Source organism: Equus caballus, chromosome 10 (assembly GCF_041296265.1).
Source record: "Equus caballus isolate H_3958 breed thoroughbred chromosome 10, TB-T2T, whole genome shotgun sequence".
Lineage (NCBI taxonomy): Eukaryota > Metazoa > Chordata > Mammalia > Perissodactyla > Equidae > Equus > Equus caballus.
Genome location: NC_091693.1, coordinates 21,634,154 through 21,651,089, shown reverse-complemented (window position 1 = coordinate 21,651,089; position 16,936 = coordinate 21,634,154). Strand labels below are relative to the sequence as shown.

The 16,936-nt window shown below is 46.7% G+C and overlaps 1 protein-coding gene across 1 annotated transcript; it reads left to right on the top strand.

Moving 5' to 3' along the window:
• Positions 1 to 11: 11 nt before the first annotated feature.
• Positions 12 to 16,284, top strand: LOC106781575 (sialic acid-binding Ig-like lectin 12). The gene is made up of 6 exons (XM_023650320.2): positions 12 to 8,866; positions 9,023 to 9,143; positions 10,069 to 10,326; positions 10,988 to 11,084; positions 11,410 to 11,506; positions 14,585 to 16,284. Exons 1-6 carry the CDS (start codon positions 8,858 to 8,860, stop codon positions 14,771 to 14,773), a joined length of 771 nt encoding a protein of 256 aa, XP_023506088.2. The 5' UTR covers positions 12 to 8,857; the 3' UTR covers positions 14,774 to 16,284.
• Positions 16,285 to 16,936: the final 652 nt, after the last annotated feature.

Sequence of the window (16,936 nt, the reverse complement as noted above, 5' to 3'; positions counted from 1 at the left end):
CTAGACACCACATCAGCCACATGCCAGTTCACTCTCAACTCAAAGCCCTCCGGATCTCTGCCCTGACTTGACCTCCAGCATCATCTCTCTCCACTTGTGAGTCTTCTTTTTCCATCTTGCCTGCCTCCTACTAGTCCTGATATAGGCAAAGTCAGATATTAGCATTTAGAAAATTTCCTAAAACTCAGAGCTGACTGCAGTCAAAATACTTCTCTAGCTCCTGAGCTCAAAAGAATAATTTACAATCTTCTAAACTTGACATTCTAAGACAGGGGTCAGGAAATTTATTTTTGTAAAGGGCCAGATAGCAAATATTTTTGTCTTTGCAAGCTATATGGTCTCTGTTGCAACTATTCAACTCCATGTTTGTAGCACAAAAGCAGTCATGGACAATCTGCAAGTGAATTAACATGGCTGCATTCCAACAAAATTTCATATGCAAAATCAGGCAGCCCATGGGATGTGTGTTTCTGACCTCTAACTAGGTTGTTCTTAATCTTACTCTACTTCACCATTGCCACATCCTAAGCCATCAATCCCTCAAGTCATTCTTTAAGTACCCACATTTGGTGCATTCCTTACTGTCGTTGTGCAGACACATCACTCCTCCAGGAAGGCCCATCACCATGTCATCATCTGGCTAACACCTTATTCTTCAGTATGAGCTCAGAAATATATGTCAGGATTGAGAAGGCGGAGGGAAGCAGAAGCTCATAATCCTTCTCCTAAAATAGTTAACGTTTTAATTTTAATAAAAATAAATTTAAACAAAAATACCCTACAATTCACTAGCAGCACCCAAAGCGTGACAGAGACAAAGCACTACGCTATAAGTTCATAAAGTGGTCCTTAATTAAACAAAATGAAAATTCTGGTGCAGTATAAAAATTACCTGATTTATAGTCTCCAAAATTCCCTACATCCAGAAGGGACAGTTGAGTCAGACTTATGTTTATGATACTGTCAGAGTACATAATATGGGTCAACCCCTCTGTTGAAAATTGATGGTTAGACTTACAATCCAGACAAGATGTCATCGACACACGGTTCCCTGCTTCTCCCCCCTGTTCACAACTATAAACCCTGTAAGCGGTGCAAGAGACAACCAAAGAGAATTCTGGAAGGTGATAAGAAGAAGGTAAACTTGTTTTGGGCCCCAAGAGTAGAGGAACAATGCAGAGACAGGACATCTCGATTCCTCACTCAACAGAGTAAGGGCACTCAGACTCACCATTTCCCAGATCCAGACCAAGAGACATGAGGCAGCAAGGAAGGCTCATTGCTCTCCTGGATGAAAGGGGAGCTTTTCTGACAATATCAGGTGAGTCCAATGCCACCAACAAGAAGGATTGATTGCAGCCAGAAACAAGTGTCCAGGAAGCACTTACCTTCCCTGTAAGGCCTGAGACTATCCTCTCCTGCTGAGAGGTACTGGGGCGAGTGGACAGAACCGGAGAAAGGAATCCAGGCATAGTGTCAGATATTCCTGGCCTTGACTCTCAGTTTTCTCCTTTGTCAAATGTGAAGACCAGCCTCCTCACTTTCAGAGTTCTTGTTTTGTTTTGTTTGGTGAGGCTGGCATGAAGCAATCTCTTTGAAGGAAGAGTACAGAGGCCAGTAAACAGCATTAGCAAGATCATCCCCTTGCCCTGTGGCTCAGCCAGGTGGGGCAGACAGACATCATCTACAGGAGGAACTATGCTCAAGAGTAATCAGGAAAGGTGGGAAAAGGAGCAGAGAGAGGAGACCAGCACCAGGTACTCCTGATGCTCTGCTCCTCTCCTGGATTTATCCATCCCCATATATTTACCCTCCTGGACGCAAAGTTGGCTCAGGCCCTTCTGCAGAGCTGGGAGTTAGGTACCTGAGCTCAAATCCCACTCTGCTTCAGCACCACGAACAGCGCCAGTCCCCTACCTGGGTCTCCCCAGGGGCCAGAGTGTCTCCTGGTGGATGGAGACCTTAGGCAAGTCCCCAGTGTAGAGTGGGAGGAGCCTGTGGAAGGGCCTGGTAACATCCCAGGTCAACGATGCTGGTCAGGAGTGTGCCAGTACTTCCACGATGTGCTGCCATCCTCAGATTTGTGTTCTTTATCCTCTACAGGTGTTAGCTTGGGATTGGGTTCTGTCCAGTATAGCCAGGGGAGTCCCTCACAGTAATTAGATGGAATAACAAAGCCAGTCTCAGGGTATCACTGGTAAGAGAATGTCAATCACTCAAAGAGGGTGTCCTTATGGCATTTTGCAACTGTTGCAAGACCTTGGAAGAAATAAACTATTTTTAAAAAATTTTGTAACTGAGCCCTCCCCCCCAGACTGAGAGCCACCCATCCCTGCAGGGATGCTGTCGCAGGAATGCTGTCTCTCTCCATGTGAACTGATTTTCACTTTCAGTCTGGGACAGGTTTTCCCACATTTCTGTCTGGAGCTTTCTGGTCTCTCATTAGGTGTTCCCAGTCACTCAAGGGCTCCCATCCCAACTCTGCCCAGACACTTGCTGCAGTTACCAGCCCAGGCTGTCCAGAGCCCCAGAATCCTGAAGCAGCAGGAAGTCTGGGTCTTGATAGGGCTGGAAACAGGAAATTCATGCCCTCCCAACACTCCCCTATGTGTGACCTGTGGGTTCACCCTGCTCAGGAGTGCCCACTTGTCACCAGCTTCCTCCTCCCCTATGGCTTCTCCAGGATCTGCTGCATCAGGTGATCGGGGCCTTCCCCAGGTAATTCCTCATCTGAAACCCTCACATGACAGGACAGTATTCACCAGCTGATCACTCCCAGAGTCATCATTCTACAATCACGTGGGGCAGAGGAGGGAAAGGCCCTGAGGGATCTGGTGCTGTTCGTGGTACTGAAACAGAGTCAGGATTTGAGGTCAAATACCTCCCAGCTCTGCAGAAGGACCTGAGCCAACTTTGGTGCCAGGAGGGCAAAGATGTGGGGATGGTTGAAGCCAAGAGAGGAATAGACAGTCAGGAGTGGGTGGTGCTGGTCTCCTCTCTCTGCTGCTTCTCCCATCTCCCCTGTTCACTCAGGCATTGATGCTCCCATGGATGATGTCTCTCTGCCCCACCTGCCTGGGCCACAGGTTCAAAGGGATTCCTAACTCATTCCTGTTTTTCCTAGTAGGGCTGGGGGCCTCTAGAAACGGATGAATGAGGAAAATTTGAGTTCCCTGCCCCTTGGGACAGGGGAAGGTCCTGGACATGGGACCCCAGAAGGAAGGGCCAGACACGGGTTCATCATGATCATTGTCTCCCAAACCTCTCTCCCTACCCCTAACCCACATATGCACATTAAGGAAGCACTTTGATGAGTTGCTCTTGCCCCTACACAGAAAAGCAAACAAATAAACTTGCTCGCCTCTCATTTCCATTCTCCCAACCTACTCCCAATGTTCGTGAGTGAGTAGATGCAGGAAGAGGAAAGATATATATATGGAAGTTCCTTTACCATAATTAAAAGAGTGCTTTATGTAAGATTCTGCTACTTGTGTGTTTACCTGTATGTAGAGTTGGGAAACCTATCATTTGGCACATATCCATCACCTAATATGTAACTTATTGTTGTGGTGTTCAAAGCAAGTCTACAGTCCTTGTGAGAGACACAAATTCTTGCCTCCAAGGACTCACTTTATACAGTTGGAACTAAAATACGCGGATGAGGATACTTGTCTTCTCACCTTGTCTGTGCCCATCTCCAGTCTATTCTCCATAGAGGAACCAGAGTAAATTCTAAAATCCCAATGGTTTCCCTTTTTTGCTTCTAACTCAGTTCCCCAAATGGAAATAGTCAAAATCCTTTAAGTTTAGCCAAGGTGTTGCATGAGCCATCTTATTTGCCCCAGGGGGAGTTGTTTCTACTGACTAGAACACACCACAAACAGAAAGCCAACACAAGTACAGGCACATACATTTTTTTCTCATTTATTCTGTCAAATGATAATTTTTTAAAAAGGTAAAGTCATGGCTTTCATATAAAATGAAAACGTGCTAAATACTTTTTATTGTGGTACAAAAATACATAACCTGAGATCTACACTCGTCACCAATTTTTAGCTGTCCAGTATAGTTAACCACAGGCACTCTGATCTACAGCAGATCTCTAGAGCTTATTCTTCTTGCATGATTGAAACTTATACCCATTGAACAGCAACTCCTTGATTTCTTTAACTCCTTAATGCAAGACCCAGGCAGAAATGGAAGAAGCACAGAGTAAAGGGATGTTGAAATGAATTTGTGAATGCATGTGAAACTGGCTGGATGGGGGGACTCAAGTGGCCTCTCAGTGGACAGAATGTGCATCTCTGTGGACATGAGCTATTTTCATTACTATTAATTATCTAAACTTATAGCATTGTAAAATCGTTCAAAGGCAATGAAGTCCTAGAATCAGATAACTCCAGAAAGCTTTGCGCTAAAGAATGCATAGTTTTCCATTGGAGACAGTCAGTAATCTCATTTTGCTCATCTAAACTTCCTCACAATTCTTACACCACTTGAGCAGCTGTTATTTCACACCAGCGAGTTGAGCCAACAGATAAGTGATGATGTGTGAGGGCTACGATAGGATCTGCTCTTCCATTGACCCTCAGAGCCTGGTGGCTGCCACTTCAACTTCTCCCTTCTCTTGTGAACAACTTTAACCTGAAAGCAAATAGGGAAGGGTGTGCTGGGAAATGTAGATCCAGCCTGGCAAATCCTCCACAGGCATCTTCACTGAAGGTTTCAAATTACCATTTAAAAGTCATTCTTTAAATAGAGTATGTGGAAAAACTCATCAGGTGAGTAAACCTCTTACTTTGCCTTCTCCCTATTAGCTATTATTTGTGTAAACTACTGTTTCTCTTATTGTTGCTTCCCCTCAAACCATCCTAAAACTCAGTGGCCCAAACCACCATTTTATTCTATCTCATGGTTCTCTAAGTTGTCCAGAGCCCAGCTGGGCAGTTTCACTCTAAACTTCAGACAGTCAGGTTGGGATGGTGGTGGTGACTGGGGCTGGAGTCTAACCCCCCAGGGTTCCTCAATGTAGCATCTCTCTCCATCAGAGTCCCGTGAATTGCTTATGCAGATACCCAGAAAAATCTGCAAGGCCAGAGTGGAAGCTGCCAGGTCTTCTTAATGTCTGAGATATATGAGTCTCAGAACATCTTGTCTTCCACATTCTGTTGGTCAAAGCAGTCGTGATCCCAATTCAGGTTCAAGAGGAGGAGAAAATAATAACAAACTCCATTTTGTAGTGAGAGGAATGCCATGTTTATATAAAGGAAGGGCAAAATTGTTTGGGGTTGTCTTTGGAGAATAATTCTGACAGCTCCTCATCTGTCTGAGTGTCATCTGCCTCCTCTATCTAATTAGAGTGATCACCTCCCTCTTTCAGGGATGTTGGCACAGTGAAATTGGAAGAGATATTTAAAAGAGCTGCACAGAGCCTTTATCTTCCCTGCCCTCAGATTGGTGACAACAGACTGGCATTGTCCATAGGACATTCCTGAGGTTTTCCAGAAGTTCAAGGAGGAGAAGCAGAGATCTTCCCCTCCTCAGCGTTCCTCCTTTGAGGTAGATCAAAGCTGTCCCCAGCACATCTGATGTCTTGACCCTCCTGGCTCTAGACATAAGGTCCCTGTGCTGTGTGATCAGGCCCCTCCACAGAGCTGCAGACATCTCCAAAGTCAGCACTCAGCTGTGAATCAGAACCATGGACAGCACAATAGCCTTCTCCAAGGGATCCCCAAGAGCCAGGTGGGAGTGCTCGCTATGGGCAGTGGCCAGACTCTGGCTGGATCAGACGGGGTTGGTCACAAACAAAGCACAGAACTTGGTAGTTCATGGAGAATCTACAGCACAGTGGGAAAGTGAGTGGAATTGAGAACATGATACTTGAGAGTTCAGAATTCCCAGGGTACCTGGATCACTTGTGGAATTCACATCCCTTGTGACTGCCTGAGAGTCACCTCCATGTCTACGTGGCCCAGTCCTCCCTGAGACTCACCTGCCAGTCCAGAAGAGCAGGAGCCCCATTCACCCTAGCCTGTGCTTTCCCATCGCAGCCTGCTACCCTATGTGCGGGAATTGTCAGGTAACCTGTCCCCTAACAAGATGCTGCTCTCCTCAAAGACAAGGACTAAATTTCTCATATTCTCCCCTTTACTGGAAACCTGAAGACACATTGTAGATGATTGTTGAAAGAGTGTATGAATGAGATTTCCCTCCTCACCTCATGGGAATAGGTGATAATTCTCCCCTCTTGGGTTAACATAAGCTTCCCATCTCAAAGCTCAATGAATGCTGGGCTCACAAAGATTGACGAAGTGGCTCCCAGTGCAGACAACGTTGCATAAGACAGGGCACCAGTGTGATTTGCGCAATTTGCTTGTCCACTCTGGACCTTGGTATCTTCTTTTTTAAATTGGAAAAGTGGAGTTAGAAGGCCTCGTAGCTCTGATGGCCAGTTATATTTCCTCTTTTTCAAAGAGTTTGACTCTCTGTGGCTTCCATGTGTCTCTCTCTCCCATTCTTCTGATTTTCTTTGCAAATTGGGGACCATGGGAAACAGGCAGGGTGAGGCCAACCCTTCTGACCACAGACGGTGCAATTGCCACTACAGAGAGAGAGAGAGAATGGCCAGGACACAGGTTCTCAGGAGGGGGAAGGGGCTGCAGGATGAGTTTCCTGCTGAAAATGCAGGAAATGGTGATGATATGGGAGTGCCTATGCATGCTCAAACCCTGCACCTTCCTCCTCCATGATCACAGCACTAACTTACTCTGGGTTTTAGGTAACAATTCTGGGAAGAGGATAACATGGGATGGATAGATTGTGAAGTTGAATTGAAGAAAACAGACTATATCGTCTTCTATGTATACAAAGTCTTAAGAAAAGCATGCACAAAGCCATAGTATTAAAGGCGGTCTGTTCAGATGATAAAACTACAGAGAAAAGCAAGGAATCAATTGGCATTACAATAAGGCTGGGGCTTCTTGGAGGGAGTAGGGTGTGGAGACAGGGAGGGAACCCAGGGGGAAGTCCTGAGTGCTCCCGACATTCTCTTATTTGGAGGGTGTTCATTTTGTGATAAATCACTGAAATGCCCTTGTGACAACACTTCTCTGCATGTGTGTTATGTGTCCACCAAAAATGTTTCAAGAAAAACGACATGGGTCTGAGGCGGCAGCACCTCCCAGGAGTCCCACCAATTCTTCCCAGCCCCCACCACACAGTTAAAAATAACATTCTGTGAATTCAGGTTCGTGTCTTTTCCCTCATGAAATCCTCACAGTCGCCGAGGGTGGACGACCCCCAGGCTAGCGTTCCTTGCTCTGTGTCTCTTGCACGTGTCTCTATGTCTTTCTGTTACAGGGAGTTCCAGATGCCAGGATACCTGTTGTCTCCCCCCTTGGATAGTGACTCTCAGGGCAGGGTCCATGGCTGATGTGTGACCTTGTGAGCAGAGAGGCCTTGCCCACCACATGGATGCTGAGGGAGGAAGGACGGTCTAGTTCCTTAATTTCCCATGTCCCTTAGTAACATTCCTGACTGGACTGACCTCCACAAACATTTACAGGCTGTGACTCAGGAGGTCTGACCAGAAAGGACTCATTTCCACTCTGCATAAATTGACTCTCCAAGGGAAAGGGCATCAAAATGAGGCAGGAGATGGGGCTTGGTCCCTGCATGGGGTGTGAACTTGGATGTGGCTCTCACCCTTTCCAACCCAGAGTCCCCAGCAGTGGACATGGGCAGAGGATGATTGACTCCAAGGACTGTCTCAGCCTGGACAGTGTCTGGGTTTGAAGTTCCTCCTCTGAGGAGCGTCACTGATCTGACCTCACCCTCATCTTCCTGTTAAAGTCTCCTCTAATTCTTGAGCTTTTAGTTCCTGACAGAGAACCCTGAGACACAGACTATCTTGGGAAACCTGGCACAGCCAACCCTAGATATGCTGCTGCAGCTTGTGCTCTTGGCCCTGCTTTGCTGGAGGGATGAGGCCAAGGGCCAGAGGAGGCCCAGGATAAACTACAAGGATTACCAGATTCAAGTGCAGCCGTCGGTGGTGGTACAGGAGGGTCTGTGTGTGTACGTGCCTTGCACCTTCTCCTATGGCAAGGATGGCTGGAATGACTCTACCCCAGCTCATGGCTACTGGTTCCATGAAGGGGCCGATACAGACCAGGATGTTCCAGTGGCCATAAAGAGCCCAGGTCATAAAGTGCAGAAGGAAACGCAGGGCCGATTCCACCTCGTTGGGGACCCTCAGGACAGCAACTGTTCCCTGGACATCAGAGACGCCAGGATGGGGGACAACAGATGATACTTTTTTCGGGTGGAGAGAGGAAGTGCAAAATGGAATTACAAATTAAATCATCTCTCTGTGCGTGTGGTGGGTAAGGAGGGAGCCCCAGGAGAGGTCACATGGGAAGGCTTGGGGTCCTAAGGCAGGCCTGGGATAAGCCCAACTCATGGAAGGGTATTAGGGGTACAGTATATCGGGGCTCGGAGGAAGGAATTGGAACAACCTGAGGCTTTTCTCAGGGCCACACCTCAGACCATCCCTCCTCATCCTCCTTTCTCCCTATCTCCTCATCAACCCTGACCCACACGCCAGATATTCTCATCTCGGGGACCCTGGAGTCTGGCCGCCCCAGGAACCTGACATGCACTGTGCCCTGGGCCTGTGAGTGGGGCACACCACCTATCTTCTTATGGAGGACAGCAGCCTTTGCTTCTCTGGGCCCCATGACCCGCCTCTCTTTGGTTCTCACCCTCACCCCACGGCCCCAGGACCACGGCACCAGCCTCTCCTGTCAGGTGACCTTGCCTGGGGCTGGAGTGGCCAGGAAAAGGACCATCCAGCTTAATGTGTACTGTGAGTGCTTGGCCAGAATGCCTGTGTCCCTGATGGGGTCCTGAGGGTAGGGGGTGTGGGGGGCCACGGCCTTGGATACAGGGTTTGGGGTCTGAGAATCCAGCCTGGGAGGGAGTCATGAGGATGCCCACCTTCACTCTTCCCTCATATATGCAGCTCCAGGGGACAAGGGCCCATGTCTACCCAGCCTTCACAACTGATGTGGGTGCACCATGTCTTTCTGTCCCAGACCCTCTGCAGAACTTGACCATCACTGTCTTCCTTGGACACAGCACAGGTAGGAAGGAGCCCCCTCCTGGGCTGTAGGGACCAGGGCCTCTTCCAGCTCATGGCAGGGCTGGGTCCCTACCTCATCCTGGATTAACCCTGGTGACCAGAGACTCCCTTGTGGGTGAACCCACTGGTCTTTCCCATCCTCAGCCACCATGGCCTCTGTGAGCAGCTGTCCCTGTGGGCCCCTCACCCCCCTCAGACTTCTCCAATCCCCTCAGCTCCACAAGGAGAATAGGGCAACATTCACATGGCAGATCCTGCCTCTGGAGACCCCTTATGTTCCATCTTCTGATAACTCTTCCAGCCCTGTCTTTTTATTTTCCTCAACAATTGCTTATTTAAGTACTTTTAAAGAGATAAAATATTCACATGGACAAAAATTCAAAACGTACATCAGAGTCTGTCCTCAGGTGCCCAGTTTCCTACCAGGAGGTGACCCGTGTCCATAGGCTTTTCTGAGCTTTGGTTTGTTCACCTAAAGGAGCTTAGGGGCCATTTGACATCAGTAGGACAGACTGTCCTCATTCTTCTCTGTCACTGTGCAGTATCCCATGGCCGAGATGGATTCTGATTTGGTAGGGCACCTCCTGTTAATTGAAAAATCATGGCATTCATTTTATTCTACTAACAGATACACTACAATGAACAGTCTTGGGTCTCCTTTCACAACTGCGTCTGTGTATGTCTGTGGAATGAGTTCCCAAAAGCAAAAGAGAGCTACTTCATATGTTCTTACTAACTTGGAGAGATATGGCCAAGTTGATTTACACGGAGGGTGGACAAGTTTACATTCCCAGCAGCAAGGAGGAAAAGTGTGGGTTCTCCTGCACTTCAACTTAAGCCTGTATCTCTGTCCTCATCTAGTCTCCTTCTGCATCCTTCCTCTTTGGATCTCTTTGTATCTCTGACCTTCTTTCTCTTCTTCCCAGCGCCCATAACCCTGAAGAATGCATCATCTCTTTCAGTCCTGGAGGGCCAGTCCCTGCATCTGGTCTGTGTTGTCGACAGCAACCCCCCTGCCAGGCTGAGTTGGGCCTGTGGGAGCCGGACCCTGAGCCCCTCACAGCCCTCAAACCCCGGAGTCCTGGAGCTGCCCCAGGTGGATTCGAGCCATGAAGGTGAATTCACCTGTCAAGCTCAGCACCCTCGGGGCTCCCTGCACGTCTCCCTGAGCCTCTCTGTGCAGAGTGAGTGCACCGGCGGTTTGGGGAGTGGGGGCTGGAGGAGGAGACAACACCCACCCCACCCTCACAGCCCAACCAGCAGCCCCCTGAACTTCAAAGGGGACTTCAGATGTGGTCTGTGCTCAGCTCTGATGCCTGGAAAATTCCCTGGGACTCAGGGTGTCACTGTCCTCTTCCTGCCAGGCCAGGGCTGTGGGGTGGGGATAGGCCTGGGAGGAAGAAGCCAGGGAGGGAAGCGGGTCTTGGCAGAGAGGGGCTGGGGCCTGGACAGGTGTGTCTGGGGACACAAGGTCATTCTTTGCGGTGCCTTACAAGTCTCAGGTGAGTGAGGCACTTATTGTGTTCACAAAATTTAAGTAGAAGCCAAAGAAACATAATTAATCAAAAGAAATAACATTACAATGAAATATTTTTAAAAATAATAAATGAATACAAAATAAATTCCGTGACAAACGAAATATCAATAGTTTAAATAAACACAGACTGCAACACAGCTGTTGCAAGCTTCACTTTCCTCACCCTAACCCGCACTCCCAGCCCCATGTTCCTGGTTTTGCATCTGGCAAAGTGGCCTGAACACAAAAGTGTGAGATCTTTCTGTGAGTGGGAGGAGAAGACTCCAAGTTCTCAGAGGAGAATCCCCAATAATCGAATCTGTCTGCAGGAAAAGCATGTCCTTTATCAGGAGCGTCACTGGGGGCCATCAGTGGAGCATGTGCTACAGCCCTGCTCCTCCTGTCCTTCTACGCCATTGCCATCATGTGAGCAGTCATCCTGGGGAGGGAGGGGGAACCCTGAGGTTGGAAGGGCAGGCAGGCATGGAATCCCTGAATCCAAAGCTGGAGGGACTGAGTGGGTCAAGAGCCTGAAGCGGGGGCAGGAAGGAGGTCCCTGGCACCTGGGTGAGTGTGTCACAAGCTTCTGCTCCCTGTGCGGGGAGGGGGAAGTCTGTCTTCTCAACCCTGGGATCTCTGGACCAGGATCCTCTTGTCCCACCTCAGTCCTCCCTCCAGCCCCTTCAGGGTCAGTCTTCCCACTGCACCCTGAGCTGGCCAGACTGAAAGGCTCTCTGTTCTCTTCACTCAGCGTGACATCCTGGAAAAAGAAAGCAGTAAGGCCAGCAGTGGGCATGGGGGACATGGACATGGAGGGCGCAAATGTTGTCACATGGTCAGTCTCTCAGGTGAGTGACCTAAGCATCTCCCCATCCAGCATCCTCCCTGCATACCTCCTCCAGGATGGCTGCCTAGGTTGCCTCACTCAGCATAGACAACATTGCTCTCATCTCCTCCTCCCATCAAGTTAGATCCCCATCTTGCTGACAGCACAACAGTCCCCTCCTCTTTCCTTCGGGCCAGGCACAGAGGAATCACCTTCTCTCTATCCTCCCTTTCTTCTGCTACAGACAAAACTTCATCACATCTTGTCTATTTTTCCTCCTGAGAGCAGCTGACATCAGCCTTCCTCTCTCCATCTTGACCCCGATCATTGCTGAGGATTCAGGATCTCCTTCCTGGGCCGTCATCTCCCTGCCTCTCATTTCCCTTGCCCTACACAGACTGATCATCTAAGAGCCATCATTGTCCAGTTCTTCTGCATTTGAACATCTGTTTGCCTTCATTGTCTAAAGCAGAGGCCGGCAAACATTTTCTATCAAGGGTCAGATAGTAAAGATTTTTGGCTTTGTTGGCCTTACACTCTGTTACACCACTGAACCCTGCTGTTGCAGCATGAAAGCAGCCATCGACCATACGTAAACGAATGAGCATGGCTGTGTTCCAATAAAATTTTATTTACAAACACAGGAAGTGGGCCAGATTTGACTCATGGACTGTACCTTTTCGACCCGTGACCTAGAGAATGAAGCCAAAACTCCTCAGCCTGCAGCCCTGTATAATCTTCTCTCTTAGCACCTACCTCTCTAGAAGGGCCGGGGTTAGGGTGAGGAGAGTGAGGCAGTTGCCTAGGATGCAAAATTTAATGCAATGCCAGGAATCTCAGTAATAGAGATAAACGAAATTTTAATACATTGTTTTAAAAAATTTGGAATTAATGAAAAAATCCATGATGAGCAAAGTATCAAAAATCTAAATAATGTTAGGATTAGTAGACTGAAGTTAGTTAATAATTATTTAAGATAATAACTTGGTCAAGAGAAATTGTCACACATGGTGGCTTTTCAGTTGAAAATGATAGAAGCAGAGAAGGAGATTTTGAAAATATTCTTTCTGCATTTGCTTCCAGAAAGCCAGAAAAGCACAATTGTAACAAATTCTGGTTTAGGTGCACATAGAACCTTCAAACTTAAAACAATATTTTAATACACAGCACTTTTCAAGTTTTCAGTAATGTTTCAATATTCTTGAAAAAAATGAACATTAAAAATACATAAAAACATGTATATAGGAGCAGAATATATATATTCTGCCTCAAGCTCCAGTTGGTTCAGAAGGCAGCTCTTGCTAATCCTGGGTTATCCGAATTTTTGAGATGTTGTTCTCCACTTGCTTTTTTCGATTTTTGGTTTTTAAAAGTCTTGCACTCAAATGTTATTTATCTCAACGACTGAGGTTTTTGGTTCCCCTTTTAATTTCGCATTTTGGGCGAGTGCCTCACTTGCCTCACCCTGATCCCAGCCCCGCTGTTTGTCCACTTCCTGACACTGCCTCCGCCTCCCACTCTTTGCCTCACCCACACTGGACTTTTCGTCATCATCATCATCATCAACCAGAACAAGTAATTTGTGCCTCTGGGTCTTTGCATGGGCTGTTCCTCCCTCTTGTGATGCTCTTTGCTCCCATTTTGTTGGAGATCAAGCAGCAATGGGGCAGCCAGTGAGTTTGATGGACTGAGAAAAGGGTGATGTCTTGCAGTTAAGTAAAGAAAAGCTTTCATTTACAGCAGACATGCACCTGGGTCATCTGCTGCTGCAAATTCCAGAGAGGTGAGGACTGAAGATGGCCATTTGGATTTCACTAGCAGAGGTCACTGGTGTGCTGGATAATAGCAGTGTGGGGAAATGGTTGTGTGTGTGTGAATCTTAATTTGAATAATCAAGAGAGAATGGGAGGAGCACAAACATTATTAATTCTGGGGAAGCATTCTCTTGTCAAGGGGAACAGCAAAGAAGGATGTTCCCCAGGCAGCACCTGTCACTCTCCCCTGTGTGAGTCTGTATGAGCTTCTTGCTGCTGCTGTAAGAAATTTAGTGGCTTCCAGCAACATAAATTTATTACTTTACAGTTTTGGAGGTTGCAAGTCCAAACTGGGTTTTACTGGATTAAACCTAAGGCTTTGGCAGGCAGGGCCTAGTTCCTTGTGGAGGCTGAGGGGAAAATGCATTTTCTTGTCTTTTCCGGCCTCTAGAGGGCACCTGCATCCTTGGTTCATGGTCCCTTCCTCCATCTTCAAGGCCATGGGAATAATATCTTCAAATCTCTCTCTGCCTCCTTTTTCACTCTTTCACTTGTCAACACTCTCATGATTCCATTGGGCCCACCCAAATAATACAGAAAAACCTCCCCATCTCAGTATCCTTATCTTAACTCTATCTGCATAGTCTCTTTTGCTCTGTGAGGTAACACATTCACAGGTTCCAGGGAATTAGGACATGAACACCTTTGGGGCACTGTTATTCTGTCTACCAGAGGGATACAATTTCTTTGACTGACTTGTCCTCCCACCAAACTGTGAGATTCCTAAGGGCAGGTGCCATGCCCGAATCAAGGCCCTGCAATTCCATCTCACTTACCCAGTTCTTGTCCATTGTATCGTAATTCACAACTAGATATTTATTTAACTTATCTTTTGCTGCCTGCCTCAATTAAAGAGTAAGCTATAAGAGGTCAGAATCTGTGTCTACCATGTCGCTCACAGTACATCCAGCTCCCGGCTCAGGACCTCACACACAGGGGGCCTCAGGCTTTGGGGTCAGAAAGAACTAGATTGGATCCTGGTTTCACCAGGGACTTTGAGCATGTGGCTTACTTGGTTCAACCTTTGTTTTCATATCCTTAAAATAGAGACAATACTAATATCTTCCTCATAGGGTTGTTGTGGGAAGTTAATGAGATTAGCAAGCACCAAATAAGGTGCTCACTAAGTATTGAATATTTAAAGAATGCATGAATGAAGGAGATCTCAGCAAAATGTGTGTGGGATGAACAGAGGAGGGAATTTTGGGGCTTCCCTCCTGGACATTCTCTGCCTTATCCTGTGCTTGCTCTTCTGCACTGACTCTCTTCTCTCTCCCTCTACTCAGGGTCTCTGGATGGAATCCCAGGCAGGCAGCCATCCAGACCATCCTACCCGAGATGTGGCTGCCCCTTGCTCAGGGGAGGAAGAAGAGCTTCATTATGCATCCCTAAGCTTTCATTGGATGAAACCTAGTGGCCTGTGGGAACAGGAGGCCACTGGTAGTGAGTATTCCGAGATCAAGTTCCACAAGTGAGAAGCTACAGAGACTCGGCCCTGGCTTGAGGGATCATGGCCCCGGAGGGGCAAAGAAAATGTCAGAGCTGATTCCCATAGAGTTAGATTCCCTATAAAATTGTAAAGAACACAGGCTTTGGAAACAAAGAGTTTCAAGTTAGAATCTGCACTCTGCTGCTTTGCAGACAGACCCGCCCCTAACTCTCTGTGCCTCAGTTTCCTGCTCTGTGAAACAGGCATGAGAAGCCCTACCTGAAATTTTGTGGTGAGAATTCCGGCGCTAAACTCCTTTCAGACCACTTGCCAAAAAGTGTATGCTGAACACATGCTGGATCCCTGCGCCTTGAACAGAAAGGTTCTACAAGGAGTATCTTCTGGCTCTGGAGGGGACCAGCATCAGACCTCAAACCTTAAACCTTGAGTTCCTTTCCCCTGGAATGTCCTCCCACTGGACCTTCGTCTGACTTCATCTGTCTCTGAAAATGGAGCTCAAAAGGTGGACTTCTGGATTCAGAAGGGAAAGTTAAGCAGCAGCTCACGGTCTCCCCGATAGCAACAAACCAAACAAATGAGAAAGGTTCCCAAATGATCACACAACCATCTGATGGATGAAACATCATGATCTCACATTTCACCTACAACACCCAAATGAAGAATGAATATATCACAGCAATCTCTTCATGAAATAGTCTTGATGAAAAGAAATCAAAGGACTGGACAAGGCATTAAAAGTTCCCTACACATAGACATCAGTCCATTTATAAAAGCACAAAAATATAAGGCACCAGGGACTAATTACTTTTTAAAAGATGCAAAACTTCCACACTGAAAAATACAGAATATTGCTGAGAGAAATTAAAGAAGACCTAAGTAAATGAAGAAATATACCATGCTCAAGAATTGGAAGACACAATATTGTTAGATGTCAGTTTTCTGTATATTGATTTAAGTAATCCCAGTCAACAGATATATATTTGTATATATATATATATGTATGTATAAATGTATATATCCATGTAAATTTACAAGTTGATTTTAAAGTTTATATGAAAATATGAAGGATCTAAAATAGCAAAATTATCTTGAAAAGGAAGAATACAACTGGAGAAATCAGACATTACTGTAAAGTAGCGTAGTCAAGAGTGTGTGGTGTGGACAGAACAGAGTCCATAAATAGACCCACACATTATATATGGCCCACTGAACAGCACCTTGTCTATTCAATTGGGAAAAGAAGGACTTCTTAACAAATATGATAGAAAAAGTGGCTTGAGCTTTGGAAAAAGTGAACATTATACATATTACAATTGGTTTATAGAATTGCAATCATGAAGTATATACCTGTGTTTTTTCTCACTCAGTGTTGAGTTTTTTGAGATTCATCCATGTTATGTACATATCGGTATTTTGTTCTGCTATAGCTGAGTAGGATTCTATTGTACCACACTTTGTTTACCCATTTTTCTGTTGACGAATGTTTGGTTTGTTTCCAGTATTTGGTGATTAGGAATAAAGCTTCTGGGAACATATTTGCACAAGACTGTGTTCAGGTATGTTTTTATTTCTCTCAAATGTTGGGGGGCAGGGCCAAGATGGAGACAATGGGGTTAGAGCCACATGTTGGGAGCTCTAGGGTCTCTGGGACATCCCCCATGGAGACCAGCATCCAGCAGGCAGCTAGAGAGATGGATGGTCTTGAGCTTAGGAGGAAGGCAAGGCCTGGAGATGGACAGTGGGAACACAAGGGGGTCCATAAACCTTACAATGAATACCTACTGTTGTGGGTTGAATTGTGTTTCCCCCCAAAATATGTTCAAGTTCTTACCTGTGATGTCTGTGAAATCAATTTTTTTCTTGGAGATAGGTTGTTTGCAGATATAATCAAGTTAATATGAGGTCAGACTGGATTAGAGGGGGTCTAAATCCAGTGGCTGCTGTCCTTATACAAATAGGGAACTTTGCACACAGACACATGTAGGGAAGAAGGCCGTGTGACAAAGAAGGCAGAGATTGGAGTTATGTTGCCACAAGGCAGGAAATGCCAAGGGTTAACGGCAACCAGCAGAAGTAGCAAGACACGAGTAAGGATTCCCCCTAGGGCCTTCCGAGGGAGCCTGGCCCTGCTGAAACCTTGATTTTGGTCTTCCAGCCTCCACAACTGTGAGAGAATAAATTTCTGCCG

Coding starts and splice junctions, on each gene's coding strand:
- LOC106781575 (XM_023650320.2), top strand. Junction 10,327..10,987: donor CCTGAGCCTCTCTGTGCAGA/GTGAGTGCACCG, acceptor ATCTGTCTGCAG/GAAAAGCATGTCCTTTATCA. Junction 11,085..11,409: donor TTCTACGCCATTGCCATCAT/GTGAGCAGTCAT, acceptor CTCTTCACTCAG/CGTGACATCCTGGAAAAAGA.